Source organism: Malus sylvestris, chromosome 6 (genome assembly GCF_916048215.2).
Source record: "Malus sylvestris chromosome 6, drMalSylv7.2, whole genome shotgun sequence".
In the NCBI taxonomy this organism is placed as follows: Eukaryota; Viridiplantae; Streptophyta; class Magnoliopsida; order Rosales; family Rosaceae; genus Malus; species Malus sylvestris.
Window position 1 is genome coordinate 4699177 of NC_062265.1, and position 19319 is coordinate 4718495.

Below are 19319 nucleotides of genomic sequence, written 5' to 3' on the forward strand. Positions count from 1 at the left end.
AGGTTCAGACATACAGGCCACAAGAGGTAGATCTGGCTGACACATTACTTGGATATTGGATGAGCTATAGGTTCAGTCGTACATGCCACAATAAGTGGATCCGGCTGACATATTACTTTTCATGGATTTATTTCACCTGGTTTACTTATTTCATTATGTTGAAATATTGAGCATGACATACATATGGATGTTACTATTCCGAGCATGGTTTCGATATAGGTATATATTCTATTTTCTGGGAAATTATACAGGTTTTATGGCGAGGGGTTATTATCTTTGATAAGTGAAACGGTTTGAAAAGCTTTGTTTTTGCCCACTCACACTTTCTATCTTGCACCCCTCTAGGTTCTAGTAGCAAAGCTTCCGTATCGAAGAGGATCTGTGGCACTTCCCAGTATAGGTGGCTTCTTATGATGGTATAATCATTATCTTACCTTACTGTACTTTAATTATGCTCTGTATCGCATGTGAATAGGTTCATGCCCGCTCACTAGCGCACTCTGGTATTTATGCACTCTTAGGTTCAAATGTATTCACATTTTTTTTCATCATCGTCACACTTTATAGCTTCGTCACCCTCTAGGTGTCGGCCAACACATCTCGATTTGGAATCTTAGTGGACATTCTGGGTCGGGGTGTGTCACGTGATCTGTGTTCCGGGCACATTGAAAATTCTCTCATCATCTTTACTACTATTAGGAAACAACAGCACAAAAATAAAACTGGAAAATGTATGCAATTTGAAGTCTTTCTCTTATTCTAAGAAGAAGAAAAAAAACAAAAAACAAACAAACAAAAAAAACAACAAACAAACTCTTAAGACACCAAGGAGAAAAAAAGAGTGGAAAGGGAGGGGGTGGGTTCGGGGGTACGCACGCTTAGCGCATGTGCTGTATTTTATGTTTTGTTTTTATTTTTATTTTGTCTTTATTATTAATAAAGTTAGTAGATAGTTTTTTTATTAAAATGCAACGATCTAAAGTCTTTTTTCATTAGTTTTCTCTTTTATGAATGAGAAAAAACCTAACAATGTGGGCCTAGAAAATGAAAATGCTACAAAACCAATATAGAGTCTAAAATTTTACATAATTTATTTTAAAAAAATACCATATTATTGAATGTTTATTTATATTATATAGTACACTTAATTTAATTTATAAGATTTATTACTTAATACCGCCTAGTCTGCTTAGGTACTACATAAACACTTAGGCGATAGGCACCAGCTTGCCGCCGACTAACGCTTAGTGTTTTCTGAAATCTAACAATGATCGAGAACTATGGATATTGAAAGACTTCATTTCAATTTCAATACATAATCTTAATTTGAGTGAAGCAGACGATGTAGGTTGACTGTCTGCAAATCTTTCTTATAGTGACTGAACGAGGACATATGGAAAGAAGGAAGACGGTGGCCTTACGAAGTTAGGATGGTGGCCTTCGGAGTTGGGACCACGAACCGATCCAGACTGTTGCCTCTCTGCAACTTAATCCATGTGACCATCTGCTTCTGCTCCTCTCGATAAACTACATTTCCTACGATGCCCCATAATCTAAGTCTACTCAAAGACCTACTCAAACCTTTTCTGCCCTTTATTTTTTACTTTCACTTTTACTTTTACTTTATATATTTTACCACAAAAACGACGCCATTTTGGCTATTTTGTCACACTTGCTTTTCTGATTTCTCTTGTAGATTTCTAGGGTACTGTTTTTGTACAATTGAAGCTTGGAAGGCTACATCTTCGTCTCCATTGCACAAACCAAATCTTGACTTGTCATCGTACTCGACAACCGATGCCACATGCCTATACCCAAATTACCATACCATTTCAATCTGCATGCCTACATTCACAATTCTGCCTACCCATCCAAACGTTCTCTTGGGCACCAGGTGATTGAAGAATGCATAATACCACTTACCATTAGATTTGCTTACGTCATTGGTTGAAATTAAATTTTAGGACATTAAAAACACAGCTATTTATTCTCCAGCTTTGACATCAAGGGTATATGACCGTGAAATCTTTGTTCACCGAGTGACTAACAACATGATTTTAATGCCCAATACATCATACTGCACTAGAAGAGAAAGCAAGATTAAACTCTGGCGTTAACTACAAATTCTTTACCCCTTACAATGAACACCAATTGACTAATTTTTTAAACCCGCAACAGCGCTAATCAATTAGTATGTTACAAACTACAAAGCGTTACAGTGTTTCAGGATACGAAGCGTTAATGTTTTCAATCTCATTCCAGAAGTGCAGAAGGACCTTCTTGTCTCTCTGCGTGTGTGCGCGCTTGTGCGTATGCATGTTGGGTTGGGTGGCTCAGTTGTTAACATAGGTGGCTCCGAGAAGGAACATAAAAACCATTGTCATCAAGAGTAACAACTTCATAGGATTTCTGGTGATTTCATTTGATTCATGTCCTTAACTAATTAGATTGCCAGTTTGATGGTCGACCTACCAAAATTTCAACCGGATGCCGCAGTAATCTAGCAGTCCAATGATGAAGGTCGTCGAAAATGTATAGGCAATTAAAATAAAAAGGGCTTTGACTGCCGATGCAAACAGGGTCTCCACCATCAAGTTCACCAAACCCGTGAGCAAATTCGCCTGCAAGGGAAGAAGAATCAGATTGTGTTACGCGTGCAGCAAGAGAGAATGGAAGCTTGCAAATGTTGATTAAACCAGACAAACATTTGTTGGTCACCACAAGAAACTTAAAAAAGTTCGTTGTAGTATACCAGAAGAAATGTCCCCAGCAAATTGCGGTTATATGCTTCTTCCAGCACTGAAGTTTTGCTTCCGGGGAGAAAATCAGAGAGAAGAAATATTGCCAACACCTGAAAAATGAGTGACAACTTGAGTTGGAGTTAAACAAAAAAGTGGGAAGTTGTTTGAACTGATTCTTTCTACGGATACTACCGATAAACATATTCTAAATAATTTTCTATTTTAATAATCTTATAAACAGAAAATTAAAGCTTCTAAAGACGAGTGAGGATATTTTCAATTACAACGACAATTTCAGAAGGGGTCATGCCAGTTAAATTTTATACATCCAAATCAATAATTTCAGAAGGGAACATGCCATTTAAATTCAAATCAAAAGAGGAAAAGGGCTTAACCTGTAAATTTACGGCCAAAACCAGTGTAACATAAGCCAGGTTGCACTGCAAAAATGCATACATACTTTAGTTTCCTTAAAAATTACTATTCAAACACGTACAAAATTTGAGTAAAAGCAGAAGTACACATACCATCCGACGGGAAACTCTCTCTACATGGCGGTCTATAATCACAGTTAATAACCTGAAACAGAAAAGAATTTAACACCTTCAGCAACCACCTTATAGCTCCAAGAGAGAGAATAAATTTGACAATAAGACTTGGAGTAGAGAAATACCAAAGGAGAAGTGAAAGTATCCAAACTCTAATTGTTGCCCATTTATTGCTTCCCATTGTAGCAGAGGAATGGTAATTGAATAGAAGAAAGTTTCCCAATTGGACACCAACAAGGTACATGCCCCAATATCCTGGGTATGAAAGCAATAAACTACTTTAAGCAATAAGAAGAAAACCCAAAAACATCACGATTGAAAGATTATAACTCAGCTTTCTCTCAGTGCTAACCAAATTCATTAGCACTCATAAAAAGACAGGTACTAATGCACAGCAGAAGATGGCAATCTTTCCAGTTATATCACAGATGTTTACAGCCCCCAAATACCCACGATTGGATTATTCAATGAATTACATCATATGACTTTGTTGTTTGAGTTACAGATAACACTAGGAAATATAGAGGTGGGATGAATTGAGCTCAGTGGAAATGGTGATGATAATAACGATGATTAACTTTCAACTTCCATATTTGAAAGGGATACCATTGTAAAAGATATAATTTGTGTATTGTATTAAAAAAAGGCAATTGACATACTTTCCTTTAGTATTTTGATTTAATTCATTTTCATCTCCTTTTCTATTCAGATTTCATATCCTCTACATTTTCATAATAATGAGAAAATCTAAAAGCAGCAACTCAGTAGCAAGATACTAGTCTTAGATCCTAGAACCAAATACCATTAATTAAAACCCGACTTAACCATGAACTGCTATACTCTCAATCTAGAGTACTTTCTCCTGGTTACTTACAATATACTATAAACTAAATGTGTTCTAGGGACATCAATCTTGGTTCGGTCAATAGTATCAATCTTGAGATACTGACACTTTTATCTCTCAATATATGAGCATGGAGAAACATCATGATTATATTCAGGGGCGAAGCTAAAAAAACATTTATGGGGGGCACAACTAAGCAATAGCAGATTAGGTCCTTGTGGAATTCCAAAAAGAGCGCATGAAGCGCCAAAATGTTTCTCAATTTTAAGTGAGGCATTTTGTCGAGCAATTGGCCAACCCATAACCATTGTGTGCTTAGCGTACATTCCCACCCTTTGTGCCATTTTAATTGTATCTTTAGAGTCAATATTGTTATAGTGAATAGGTAGATAACTTATATATGTTACAAGGCTAGGACGTCAAATTTGTTAGACATATGGGAGGAGGGAATTCTTCTTTGTGACTGCCAGAATCAACTACACAACTAAACAATTTTGTGTTATATCCGCCTCTTGGTGGTTTTGGATGAGGACCGAGTGATAGAGTTGGTGGTGGTGAGTTGATTATTGATCTACGTCATATCGAGCGACGGAAAGCGGCTGAGATTTAAGCAGGGCCCTGGGTCCTGCTCAGACCACCTTTTTTTTCCAAGCCAAAAATTTGAGGGGGGCACGCGCCCCCTCTGGCCCTTAATAAGATTCGCCCCTGATTATATTATATATATATATATATATATGCAGAGATTACAATTTAGTGTTGGCTCTTCCTAAAAAGTAATCTGGGTGCAGCATTCAATTTGGTTTTAATACTACTACTTCACTTGGGCCAAAGTAAGTATTAAAATGGAACACATTTGATGTTTTCTTCTGCGAAATTACTTGCTATGATATAGCATTATGAAAAGGGAAGCACATATCGCTTACATCATCCAACCTATGTCAGTTTATGACCAAACCAAAGAATGTATACTTCGTTAAGGAAACTCAGTCATGAGAACATTTAACAACTTGATTAAATAAATGAATCCCATATTTTTTTTATTGATGTACCAAGAAAACCTGTCCTTTGAACTTGACGGAGAGTCCAAACTATTCAAAAGATCAAATAAGCATGAAAGGTATTCAAGCTCAAGCACTTACCAAATATGCTAAAAAACCCCTCCTTATTTTGGCTGATTATATCAGTTCCCCTTTCATTAGAAAGCAGATACGAGTTTAACCCATGCATCAAGCAAACTTGGTAACCTGGAGGATAAAAAACCAATTAGACTATAACTTACATCTACTCGAAGGATAAAAGTAATATAACACATACACCAAAAATAACATTGTACAGTACGATTATACCTACTAGAATTAGTGAGCCAAAAATGCCAGAATACTGCGTGGGAATATTAATTATGGATGTAAGAATTGATATCGCAGCAAGCGTGAAGAAGAAATTCCAGTGCACTCCATATTCCGCCACATGAAGCTACAATGTGTAAACATAACATGACAAAGCGGAAACATAAGAGCTGATAAGGAAATCAGGAAAAGCATAAAAATATATAATATACGTGTGTGTGTGTGTGTGTGTATTCAGTTAATGGATCAAAAAGAGATTAATGCAGCATTGAACAACCTATTGAACACATTAAAGTATTGACATGACCACGATAAACATCAGTGTTTAGATGGACTGACTTGTTACAATAGAAGCTGAATGGAGTGGTCACCCTTCATTGTGAAATTGACTTAAACTGAAAACAAGACATGACACCAGTGAACATACCAAATTGACCTGATAACATGATAAACCTACCTGATAGTCCACACCTGTGGTAGAGAGAAGACGGGCAAACCCAAGGATGATTAGTGGACTAGCAGATTGAATAGCAGTCTTCCATGACCTTAACAAGCATAAACAGACAACATGCCATCAACATCATATTTTCACACAACAACAGGAGAATACTACACATGTGGCCAATGACTGGGAGCCACGTGTCATTAAGGGGTCCACGTGGAAATTCAAAAAAAAAAACACCAAAATTTCAAAAAAAACCAAAAGATTTAAAAAAATTAAAAATTAAAAAAAAATTAAAAAAAATTAAAAATTAAAAAAACTAAACAAATGAAAAATGACCTAGGGATGCAGGACTTCCCTTTCCTCCACCTGCACCAACCCATTTTCTTCTTCTCTTCGACAGCCACCAAAGCTGATCTGAAAATCAGCACCACCACAATCATTGTCTACATGAGCTGCAGATCGACGGGGACTCAAGATGTGGGTAGGCAGGGCTTCGAATAAAAAAGAAAGGAAGTGGGAGATTGGATTAAGTTTTCTGACGTCCAAATACCACATAGAAATTGCGGCATTAGATAGCGAGGAGAACATCTTTCTCGGCTCATCTCAAAGAATAACACACACCAAATCAAATCAAGTGCACGTTCAATACGATATTCAAAGCCTTTTTTTCTTCAATTTTTTTTTTTCCAAATAAAAAAAGAAAAAGATAAGATGCACCTAAACCCTTTCCTTTTCATCCCAAAAGCCAGAGCTTTCTTTTCCAGCGGATATGGCGGTGGCAGCGCAGGAGCAGGAGGAAACAGTGGGGGAAGGAGCCGGGGCCAATTCCAACAACTCTTTGTCCTCATTGGTTTCGGGATTCGAAGTTATGGGTATGTTTCTCAACGGATGGAACTGGAAGAGCAGCCGTGGCAGTAGATCTACGTTTTTGGCGGCGCACGGCGTCCTCGTGGTTGCCCAGCAGCTCAACAACTTCTCCAGCGTCAAGCTCAGCGATCCCTCCACCTTCCAAACGTTCAAAGTGATAATTTGGACGTTGGGTTATTGGGGTTTCTGCTTTTAGGTTTTAAATTTTAAACTTTAAATTGGGTTGATCTGACGAGAGAGAAGGGAGGGGAGGTGAAGAGGGTGGAGGAGAGGGAAGAGGTGGGTCGGGGAGGCGGAGGGAGGAGTGGGAGGGATCAGGGGAGTGAGGGAGTGAGGGTGCGAGAGAAGGGAGGTAGAAGGGAGGGAGGGTTGGGGAAGGTATGAGATGGCCCAAAAGATTTTTTTTTTAAATGTTTTTTAATTTTTAATTTTTAATTTTTTCATTTCCACATGGACTACTTAATGACACGTGGTGCCCAGTCATTGTCCACATGGGCGTCACGTCATCAGTTAACGTAAGACTTAACATCCAAACTAATGGATATATGAGACTATCCTAAAATTAACACTTTAGGTATGACTCTGGGACGAAAAAAACTTCATATACTAAATGTTGAAACCCACAAAACTTGAGGATAGTAAACTGAGATTAACCCTATAATATATATAATTTCATCATAAACTACAAAATAGAATAATATATATATTATGAAGTATTGAAACATAATGAAAACATGGGGAACAAGCATATAATGTGTATTCATTTAAGTATTCAACAAGTCTCTTGCAATTTATTGAAAAAAAATAAAATGCAAAATGAGAGTTATCTATCTTTTGTCTAAGTGAGTCACAATCTAGGCAGGTCTAGGCGGGCTAGGCGGGCGCCTAGGCGGTTTAGGCGGGCACTTCAGCAGGTCTAGACGCCCTTTCTTAATTTTCAAACGCCTAGGCATTAATCGGGGCGGTGACCAGCTGCCTAGCGCCTAGGCGGTGCTTGGTGGGGATTTTTAGAACAATGGTTACATCCAAAACAACAAAATTATAAATGACTAACCTTGATGATATATTTCGTGCTTGCCGGGAAACTAATGAATTTGCTATGACAAATGAGCCAACCCCAAGATCCATCTGACATATTCATGTATGGAAAAAATTTAAAAGAGGTCATTTCTCAATTTAATTTCCTCAACAGATATTGATTGAGTAGATATGTTTATGTTCAGCACATTTGACGTAGGTCTCAAAGAAAACAGAATATCTAAATCACAAAATATAAATTAAGAGAAAGTAATATAAGGGCACAGGAATAAAGAAGAAAAAGAAGTGATAGAAAGAATATGATCCAAAGTAATTCCACAATTCTTCATTTCAAACAAAACTTGGAACTAGTACCAGAGAACCAGTGAGTGTCAGTAACTTATGATTGCGTCCCTAAGTCTTGTCCTATATTGGCTATTGATAAATAATGAAAGAATTATTCAAGAGGGTATTGCTATCAAACAAAATTCAGACAGAATTAAAAGTTCGCTGCAGATTGGAAACTACTCATCAGTTGATGGCAACCCAGAAGAAAACGATGGTAATCGAACAGATGTTAAACATATGTTATTTGACTTCTCAATTTGAAGAGTAAGGTGGTACAAGATATACTGTAATGACACTACAACAATGGGCTTAAGAAGACTACAATTGCGTTCCATATTGCTTGCAAATTCTTACCCAGCCAGTACCATAAGTCTCAGTCTTGGCATATCTTCTAGGGAATATTGTGAAGTCAACAGCCAAGATACAGACGCATGTTATGATCATCTGCAGCAATTACTTTTGTTCACATGAAAAAATTGTAAAAGTTACAGGAAAGTTTTTATAGTAAAAAATTAAACTACGCAGACCTAAGTGAAACTGCATACCGTAGCGACTCTGTAAGATGAAAAAGTTTGCCTTATAGAAAAGGGATCTTCCTTCAAAGTAGAATAGGAACCAAACCTACATTTAACCGCATGCAACTGTGAATTAGTATACTATATCCAAGCATAAAAATGCTCTGCTACTCATTCAAACATCTTCTAGCATTGTGAACATGGCATGAATGACTCCTCGTGATGAGGGGAATACTAAAAGCAGTATCATACTACCTTTTGGCTGCAATACTGAAAAGTAGTAACAATATCAACAAAGTTGCCCAGATATACATCCACTCTGCCAAAACCTGACATGAGTTATGATCATAGTGAATATTATAGGACATGTATCCCTATATAAGAAATAATGTGACCACAACAGGAGACCCATCTACAGAATATACAGTTAGAAACTATAAAGGTTAAGACACTTTGACGATTCATGGGCAACAGCCCTGCTTACAGAAGCTTAAAAAGTAGTGGGGAAAAAAGGATTGCAGTCTCCACTCCAAAGATTACCACTTGGATCCTTCCTAGTTTTTATAATTAGTCAAGTAAAGAACACTTACAGTGTAAACTAAGATGATTGGAACTATAATGAGAAGAAAATCAAGAGACATTGAAGCCATGTAAGCTGCCCATCCCTTAGAACCAACTACTGCATCATCATTTTTCTTCGATACAACATCTATTGGTAAAACAATCACATGAAAAAGATTAATATCAGACAAAAAATCACATGAAAATGATTAATATCAGAAACACAAACATATTAGCTGCAATGCACATCAAACAAGCTTGGGGATGAGAAGCTTATGGTAAAGTGAAGGGATCCGGTACAAATGCTAAATTAAATTACTCCATTTTGGTGCCAAACTGTGACCGCTAACACGCGCACACACACAGGAATGCAGCAACAACAACAACACCAACACCAACACCAACACCAACAACAAGTTTACAGAAGCAATGTTTAGTTCAATAACCAAACAATTACAAGACCATATTTTGGTAAGTTGAGAATAAATTAGAAGGAAAAAAAAAAGAAAAAAAAAGTTAGATTGGTAAAGCAAAAGTCCTTGTGGCTTACCGACAGCACGATGAGAGCCAACTGAGTGCCGGAGAAGTATCAGAATCTGACAACAACGTATAAACACATGAGCATTTTTTTCTAAATTTAAGAAATGCTAGACGGAAAGAACAATGGAAGTCTGAAATTAGGCTATATTTACAGGGATTATCGTGGTAAGCGCGGCAATCTCCATCATCGACGATCCACTCAAATTGCTCACAAACCTGAAAATTCATCAAATTCCGCAAAAACAAAGTTAAATTAAATCAACACAGTTTGGTGAAGCAGAGGATGTTAGAGAGAGAGAGAGAGAGAGAGAGAGAGTATTAACTCTTCTTTGAGACGTTTGTTTGGATTGAAGGTGTTGGGAAGAGAATCCATGGATGAAAGAGAATAGAGGTGAACTTCGCCGGAGGATTTTGTGCTGGCCGGAGGCAGAGGTTTGCGTCTCACTAACTGGTTTTACGATTCTTCTTTGTCCCAAATTATCCTACTGCTATTCTTCAATTTACATGCATAGCCATTGGGCTCAATTTTGGCCCATTATTATTAATATTATTTTTTAAAATGATTACGCTACCCACCCTATTTTTACCTTCCACACAATGATTGATATTCTTCAATTCATCCGATTCGACGGTCAAAAATTAAAAGGAGTGTGTGAAAAGTAAAAATGAAGAACACAATTTGATTTTTTGAGTGCAAATAATAGTTCCTTTATGTTTTTAGGAAAAAAGCCCATTAAATTTTCTTTTCGAGCTTAACAAAAAGGCCCCTCTTGTAAATCTCAACCACCGTGTATAGTGCTAATTCTTGACAAATATGATGGGCAAAACTTATATCGCATCATCACTTAACAAAGAATTTGACGGAAAACCTAAAACGGAGGTTTTAAAGTGTCAGAAAAATCAAAGTTTAGGCATGAAACTAAGATGGAAAAAAAATAAGAATAGCAAAGTGTGAATTTCACGATACTTGAGGGTAGTAACGTGAGGATAACCCTATAATAAAATACGATTTTTTTTTAACAATACTCTCAATCACATAATTAAGGTGTCGTGAGTAATGTCAAACCCCTAAGCAATCTCTCTTTAAAGACATGATTCCTTTTAAAGACTATAAAACTTATTCTCAATTGCTTAGTACATTGGTCGTGAATTTACAGATGGTTGCAAGAAGACGGAAGATGAGATTATTGCAGCATGTTGAGTCCTTGAAAATAATATTTGAGACTAGGTCATTGTTTTTGCGTTAAACTTGGACGTTCGACAAGTGCTTGAAGTCAAGGTATGGGAATGTTGTGCTTCTAATTAAGAGCAGCTTTCAAATTGGGATGTCAAGATTATATTAGTCACGTATGGAACTGCACTATTCAACAGGAAATGTTAAGGAGACTTTCTCAAAGTAGAACTTTCCGTCACCTCACAGTTTACCATTAATTTTCGTGTCAACATTATAAAATATTGTGCAAAAAATTTAAGATGGCAGAGAGCCTATGGAGAGTCCCACGTTTGAGAGAGTCTCCTTAGCATCTCTTATTCAACATATGGACAGAGAATGTAATATGGTGCCAGACCTTCTTGCTGATCTAGGAAGCAACCTTGAGTTTCGTGGCCCTTGTATTAGATGCCATTTGAAAGATGATTTGCTAGATGTTTTTAGGGCTCGTACCATCTTGGTAATTCCTGATCTAGCAAGATGATAAGCAACAAACTAAGGTAATTAAGAGCAAATGAGCTATGAAAAACCGACTAAAATGCATTGCGGTAGCATCTAAATGGCTAGCTACCCACCCTAATGTATGTATTTGGGAAATACAAGAACAAAACTAATAATAATGGAAAACTTTAAAGAAAATAAACAAAAATAGTTAAAACACAGAAGCTAATTTGTTAATATCTCCTCCACCGGCGGAGCCGGAGGCCTCTCCAAAGCGGGAAGCACCTGCATTGTCTCCTTGGCGAGAGAACTCCCCAAATGTAGTACAGCTTCCTGTCCAGTTATGATGTCCTCTTATAAGTTTTATCTTCACATGCTCTGGCAATCTCAGCGTATATCTATCCTCTTCTGCTCTAGGCCTAACTATGGAGTGCCCCGTTGAATGCGACCGTGAAAATCTTTCGGTTTCATTCTCTTCATTTCGATCATGATTCTGATTGTGATCTTGATCTCGATCTCGATCTTGAGTAGTGCTACTGCTATTTTGTTCACCTTGTGAAACCATAATGTTATTACTACTGTCATTACTTCCTTGATGGCAATGATCTTGGCTTTGTTCATCTTTAATGTCGATGCGGACAGCATCCATATCCAACAACACCGATTCATGCCCAACATGAATGTCTTGCATGGCGTCGTTCTCATGAGCAAGCACCGGAGACTTGTCCGCTAAACTCGGGGCTACTACTTCGAGATTTCCACGGCAAAATGGACAAGTTTTATGAGACTCGAGCCAAAGGTCGATGCAATCTTTGTGGAAAACATGGCAACACTCGGTCAAGAGGCGTAGTATGCTATCGTCCTCAAACTCCACCAAGCAAATTGCGCATTCTAGGCCGTACTTCTCTATCCGGAAATCATTGACACTTGCGTACTCGAACGTTGGAAATGATTGTATGAGTGAAACGTCAAGGCCTTCTTTGGGGACAACCGCCGTGCCCACAAGGTCTCCGGAGGGCGTGTGCTGAAGGGAGGTAAGGATGTGATCCATGAAGCACTTGCAAAAGTAAATAGAAAAGAAACCCACAAAGAAGAAGACAAGGAGGAGGACGGTCAGAACGATAGTAATCGGAGGGGAGACGACATGTTGTACCGGTGAGTAATTCGCATTCGTGGTCGATGCTGACATTCCCTGCATAACTAAGACGAAGCAGCAATACCTTGATGTTAACCCTATGGCCGGAGATCGGCTTGCACTTCCGGCCAGCCCTAGTGCATGGATATTCCGAGACGACGGAAAACAACAATAATAGTAATAGTAATATTGACGAGAAGAAGCTACGAGGAGAAGAGTGTGATGTTGTTTGTGTTGGTGTTGGGATCGGACTTTGTGTGTGTTGGTTGCTTCCTCCAGTCAGTCATTGGCAAGAGAGAAACAAGGAGGCATGCATGTTATCAATGCATCTCCTCATGTTTTGTGAGCACACAAAATTGTTGCCTTAATTTGGAATGTTGGTGATGTGGAAGTCTCTGGTAAGAAGAACCAAAACTTCTGAGCTTAATTTGAGCGAGTCCTTGTGAGAAGGATGGGGCTCAACTAATTACTCTCTTCACTATTATTCCAAACCACCAATATATTTATCACCAAATCCCACCAATATATACACACACACACATTTTCTAACACACATTTTTCACTCTTTCTTGTAGACTTGTAGTTCCCATTTCATAATTTTTTAGGTCTTCCTTCAGATATCATCTCTACTATAAATCACTCAAACCCGAATTTATATGAATGTTGGATTAAATGGTAATCATTTTAGTGTTTAATTGTAAAACCGTATTCGTCCATTTTCTTCACTATAAATTACTGTCTTAATAATTTGAGATTTGTCTAATTTTTACAAGGATGATCTATAAATGATGAATTAATATATAAACGGTTCAGATCCTTAAAAAATTTACGAAATGAGAATCGTGTGTCAAAATGTGAGTAAAATTGTGCCACCCAATCCTGACCCTATATATACACCAAAAACCGCCAATATGTTGCACCACCATCTTTGGCTCTTGGTGCAGTGGCAGTACTTTCTTTCCCTATATATACACCAAAAACCGCCAATATGTTGCACCACCATCTTTGGCTCTTGGTGCAGTGGCAGTACTTTCTTTCCAATTTTGCAAGAAGTCCCAAATTCGAATCTCGCCTGCCCATTCATCGAATAAGCAAGACAGACTCAGTCATCTTATGTTATTATGCAAGTCATCTGAGAGAATAAAGTTTCAAACAGCAAGAAAGAACCTCGAAAGGCAAGAAGACTAGATACAAATATTATGACTAATTCGAGAATAGGGAATGCAAGATAAATAACTTATTTAACTGATAGTTCGAACAAAGTGTTATAAATTAAGGACCGTCGTCTCTTCCGGACAACGAGTGTCTGTCACATAATTATATATGGTAACAAGAACCGGTCGATACTAAGACTAGGAGAGTGATACAAAGCTTCAAGTTCTATCTGTAACAACAAAATTCTCACATGAAATAAACACATGGGACGTGACTTAACACGCCCGGCATCAACCTGAACTTGAAGCGAGGATACAGAAACTTCTACAGAAAAGTTACAGTTACATGATGATACCGTAATCTCTAACAAAGACTAGGTATCTATTTTTCTATCTAATTCCAGGAAGGATAATGTAAGCGACCGCATTGCATTGCGGGCGAGCAATCCCAAATTCTATTCGATGTCATCAATCCAGTCACCATATATCCTACTGATTTTGTCTGGTCCCTTCCATTTCTGATGGGCTCGCGGCCCTGATCTCTGAATTACAATGGATGATCTTTGTGACGGGACTCCAAGGTGATAAACATCAGAATGAGAAACTAGAGGAACTGATACTACCACAGCATCTCCTGGAGTTTTCGAAAGCATTGCTCCCTGCTTATTGTCAGGAGCAACTGAAGAAGAATCTCTAGTTTCTCCCTCCACAAGCCCACCACCATACCGGTGTAATTCTGCAGTCAGAATTTCAAAATATCAAAGTCAGATACTGAAATCGTTATATGATTAGTCATGAGAGATATTGCACACGCTCAAACCAAAACAGAAAAACAATCCTCAGATAGCAGGAGACAAATCATCCATGTTCCAGACAGTATATTAGCATGCTACTCTTCAGTGGCAGAAAAGTTTTAAATCCAACAGATGATGTCAAGTGCTTTCACATAAGAGCATATTTGCATTTATTGTCAATTAAGTGTGAAGACTTGTGAACTTAACAGAAATATCACCATGCAAATTTGTATGAACACTTTCTTTTCTTTCATTTTTTGGCCAGAACATGCACCGATATGTCGGTAGCCAATAAACTAAAATTTAGAGAAAACAAGTAAACAAACAAATGCACTATCTACTATAACTACCAAACAAGCTCATAATACAACAGTAACAGCACAGCGTAGCCAAACTAGATCAAGTTGTACAACAATAGTATGCATCTACGTGATCCTTGCTTAAGCGTTATATCTTGTGGGTAAATTCCATCTGCGCCTCCTCTCGTGGAAGATGCAGGATTTTGCCTAGATTTTGATGCACAAGTCAAACCACCAATGACCAAAAGTTGATCAGCTCAAAAGTGTGGGCTGGCCACATCCTCTTAAGCTTGTCCCTAATTTGAATTTATCCCCATCTGTATAGCTGGTCAGGTGATATACAGTGTTGGTTTACCACTATTCCCAAAACCTTAAGTTCTTAGGAATGTCAATAAACTAACCCATCTCACGTGCAAGCCCATTCTGCACGTGGAGAGGCAGAGGTATTCAGAGACAGAAGCATACAGGTCCAGCCCCACTCTGCACCTTGTAATCCTACAATGAACTGAGAATGGGGATTGGATTTTGTACCAAGGACCTCTGACTGCCGATGCTCTGATACCATGCTAGACAACCAGATCCCAAAACTTTAAGCTGTTAGGATGTGAAGCCAATATTTGTTTTAAACATTAACAGTGGGAATACGCCCCATGTTTCTGAGAAATTTCCACTGAAGACACTAGAGAGAGTGGATTTGTCTTCTCCCTCGTTATAGACATGATTGGAGTTAGAAACTTATATCGCTTATGTTTGTTTATAAAGCCCACATCAATGTCCTCTCAAATAGGAGGAATAAAAAGGGGGAATTGTTATTGGTACTCCAAAATTCTCATTCTACACTCCAAACTTTCTAGATTTAGAAAGAAAAATACACTTGTGAGGAGTGTAGAATGAGATTTTTGAAGTGTCAATAACACTTCCCTAAAAAGAAAAAAGAATATTACTAATAATATCTGTCTTCTCATAAGTTTGTTAGTATCTAAGAAACAAATTATAAGCACACACATATATATGCTCAGGGGCAGATCCAGACAATAAGAATTCCACAACTATCTCTGCGTCAGCAGGGTAGAGTCGATACACCATCTCATTCTCTACCGCTAATTATGTTGAAGCTTTGTTTCTTCTAAACTTATGGAAGCTCAGGTGGTATGTTTTAAACAAGCAATGAAAAAAATGGAATAGAGCTTCTAACTAGGAACTTCCCTAGCCTACAATAAAAGATGCTTTTATTAATAATTCCCATAATACGAGTGGCCTTCCTAGTTAGATGTAAGCCTCTTTTGGACTGATTATTCTGTACCAGCCTCTCTGTTAAGGTTTTTTTAGTGGGTTGGGGAACAACTCCAGAACCCCTGATGACTTGATGATTGTTCGAGGGTATTATTCAGCTGTTCTTCCTTCCTATTCTCTAATCATACTCATGTAAAATTATATTAATAATCAAGAGACAGACAAACTATTCAGTTGTCCAAATCAGCATAGGCAACTTCAATAACACCTCGGTTCAAGGCCATAGATTTCTTCCTTCCATGCACAATAAGTTCACACTTTCCTGTCATAACCAATAACATAGGTGGACAAGTAAGCAATAATTCAACAATTCAGCTTGCATATTTCTGCTCAGGAACCTCTTCCTCTAAATTCCCCTATAAGATTGGATCAAATAAAGGATGGGATGAGCGGTTTTGAATAAAACCTCATGATCTTGCAATCCAGAACTTCTGTCCTAACATTGGAATTGGGCTTTCCCAGGACACAGGTAACTAACTCTTTGTTAATGATGCACCAAAACAAGAAGTAAACGAGCACAAATTTTGAAACTATTGGAAAATAAACTTAAATAGTAGTTGCCATAATTGAATCACTATAACATACTCAGTTTCTTCGCAAAATCAAGAACAAAACAATGGCGGAAATTGAGAACATCAAGCATCCATGTAAAGAAACTGGAACCAGTATATCAAAATCCTAAAATGGAAGCCCAAGCAAGATGGCTAGCTCTATTTAAAATTTAAGTGAAAAATGACAACAAGGAATGATTTACTACTATAGAAATTGAATTATTCTCATCCTCAAAACAGATACATATTAGAGCATGGAAAATTGCTGAATTTCAAAACTGGAGCTATAAAGACAAACACTAGCTTACCTAACGAATTAACATCAATTGCTTTCGTTGTCTAAGCAAAAATGGAAAAAGTAAATGAATCATACCTGCTACACCATGAGCAAAATGGCACTTGCTTCCAAATGGGCAATATCCTGTCAATTCCCACTTATTGCAAATCCTTGTTTTCCAGTTTGATGGCTTGTTATTTGCTCCATTCACAGCAGCAGCAGCACCGCCATATCCCCCAGGACCTAAACTTATTGCCACACTCTCTCGATTCTTTGACTGCTCATCATGAAGAAAAGTGCAATTATCCCCATAAGGACAACCTTCCTCAGTATAAAACTTCTTGCAATGCCTCCCTTTATAGGATCTTGGAGTCTCCACACCATAACCTGTAGAGACGATTGGAATTTGATACTCTTCCCTTGGCTCTGAAGATACAGCCTTTTCTTCCTCATGGGCAGCCACAATATCTTGCCAATTTGGTGGCGGTCTCCGAAGCTCCTCAATGCTATGAGCAAAGTTACAATTGGTGACATAGGGGCACGTCCCAGCACGGAATTTGCAACAAAGTTTGGTTTTGAAGAACATTTTCCCAATGGCTTTCGACCGGTTAGATGAAGTTGCATCTTGGGAGTTCCTTGATTTCTTATTTGGAGGTTCGCTTCCAGAGTGACTTTGCGATTGCCTTTGATCATAACTTGAGTTGGACATGGTGTCCGCCATCGCGTCACCATTATTCCAAACTCGGTACTCATCCTCAGTAGCCCAAACCGCTTGGTCACCAGACCAAATATCACCACCACTATTCCCAGTGATTACCTGGACCGCATTGCTCTCTCTACCATAATCCATTTGAATTTGGAAGTACAATTCCTCAACAACAAAGTAGAATGCTTGAAACAAAACAATACTGCTCTACAAAAACCCTAAGACCAAAATACCCACAAGCTGAATTCACCAAAATTCTATAAAAAAATAATTCTGAAAATCCGAAAAAAAAAACAACAATTGGGAAATGGGTATATTTCAAAAACACATCTAACACACAAATTACAGAGCTTTTAGCTATGAAACTTCCCCAGAAAATAACAAGTACCTACTACTACTACTACAACAACAACAACAACAACAAGTACAAGAGATCAAAGCAAGATACAAATAGGAGACATAGGAAAGTGAAAGACTTTACCAAGTTGGAATTGCAGTTGGATCTACAGCCTCAAAATGTCCAAAAGATAATTGCCAGAGCAAAATGGGAAAGTGCATAAATAAAGGGAAAGTGGTAGAGAAATTGATAGGAGCGATGAAATTAATGAGGCAACGAAGAAAGAAAGAATGAGAATTTAGATATAGATTTGATTCAGAGAGCCCCCAAGAGGAGGAGGAGATTTCCCTAATTTTCACATTAAACGTTGTAATTTTTGGAGGAAAGACTTGGACGAGATTCTATACTTTTGTTCCATTTTTAACCATTTCCAGTCATTTCCTATTTTATTTTCCAACTTTTTGTCTTTTACCACTGAAGACATCCTGAGCGTGCGTTTGTGTTGTAGGAGATTTTCAGGAAAATGTAAAATAGTTGGTTTTTCTGAATTTTTACATTTCTTTTGGGCTGATTACACAGAACAATTTATATAAAATGAATTTATCGTCACAGAGCGTTTTAATCTAATAATTCAATGTTTTGTATTAAAAAATTTATAAATATTTTTATTTTATTGAAAAGAGACAACATAGTAACTGTGGACACACGAAAACTTACTCATGTTGTTATTTTATTAGATACTAGCATATGGGCACACCCAGAGTGTGAGAAAAATTTTTATTTTTGTTTTTGAAATAGAATGAGAGAGGAAGAGAGTGATAGAGAATGTGGGAGTGGGAAGTTTTTTTTTATTTTTTTTATTTTTTTAATTAGAGATATGCTAGGATTACATGTAGGTGATACTTTGAAAAAAAAACAACAAAATTTGGTTGTGTGAAATTACATTTCTACCCCATATTTCTTAATTAGAGGGTTAAATTGATAATTTCATAGGATTTTGGTTGACAATGAGTGTTTTATTAATTAGTAGAGATGAGATGACATTAGTTTGCTCATTTCTACTCAATTTTCAATTTGGTTTGACATAATTTTTTTTTTTGGACAAAAGTAAATTTTATTACCAGACTAAATAACTATACACAAGAGGTCCAAATACAAGTTAAGCACATCAAAAGAAATGAAACCCAAATTAAGCAACACAACAAAGGGCACAAACACACAAGTTGGAGCCCGAAAACAAAAACACACCAAACAAAAAACCTAGCATTCTGCAAACACTGACACTGCTTAAACAAAGCATCTCCACAAGCATGATCCAACACCCTCGACCACTACCAAGAATCCAAACTC

The 19319-nt window shown here is 37.5% G+C and overlaps 2 protein-coding genes, 1 non-coding gene and 1 pseudogene across 5 annotated transcripts; all 4 read right to left on the minus strand.

Moving 5' to 3' along the window:
* Positions 1-2055: 2055 nt before the first annotated feature.
* On the minus strand, positions 2056-10257 carry LOC126627117 (uncharacterized protein At4g17910). Of its 3 annotated transcripts, XM_050296542.1 has the most exons (17): positions 10096-10257; positions 9925-9988; positions 9783-9828; positions 9262-9380; positions 8927-9000; positions 8702-8777; positions 8511-8600; positions 7846-7919; positions 6261-6338; positions 5937-6024; positions 5480-5606; positions 5273-5377; positions 3415-3544; positions 3269-3320; positions 3137-3181; positions 2753-2851; positions 2056-2621 (listed from the first exon to the last, which is right to left on the minus strand). In XM_050296542.1, exons 1-17 carry the CDS (start codon positions 10143-10145, stop codon positions 2469-2471), a joined length of 1470 nt encoding a protein of 489 aa, XP_050152499.1. In that variant the 5' UTR covers positions 10146-10257; the 3' UTR covers positions 2056-2468. The 3 variants fall into 3 exon arrangements, with proteins under 3 accessions (XP_050152499.1, XP_050152500.1, XP_050152501.1); XM_050296543.1 differs by lacking the exon at positions 6261-6338; XM_050296544.1 differs by lacking the exons at positions 9783-9828; positions 9925-9988; positions 10096-10257 and having other exon boundaries at positions 8927-8990; positions 9262-9386.
* On the minus strand, positions 6448-6588 carry LOC126627594 (small nucleolar RNA snoR136). Its single transcript, XR_007625080.1, has one exon. It is a non-coding gene; the product is annotated as a small nucleolar RNA snoR136 (small nucleolar RNA).
* A 912-nt stretch (positions 10258-11169) lies between the features above and the next one.
* Positions 11170-12936, minus strand: LOC126626835 (RING-H2 finger protein ATL29-like). Its single transcript, XM_050296239.1, is given in 2 exon segments — positions 11170-12824; positions 12827-12936. Coding segments are annotated over 2 exon segments (1209 nt in total). The 5' UTR covers positions 12846-12936; the 3' UTR covers positions 11170-11634.
* An 844-nt stretch (positions 12937-13780) lies between these two features.
* Positions 13781-18373, minus strand: LOC126626838 (zinc finger CCCH domain-containing protein 56-like; annotated as a pseudogene).
* Positions 18374-19319: the final 946 nt, after the last annotated feature.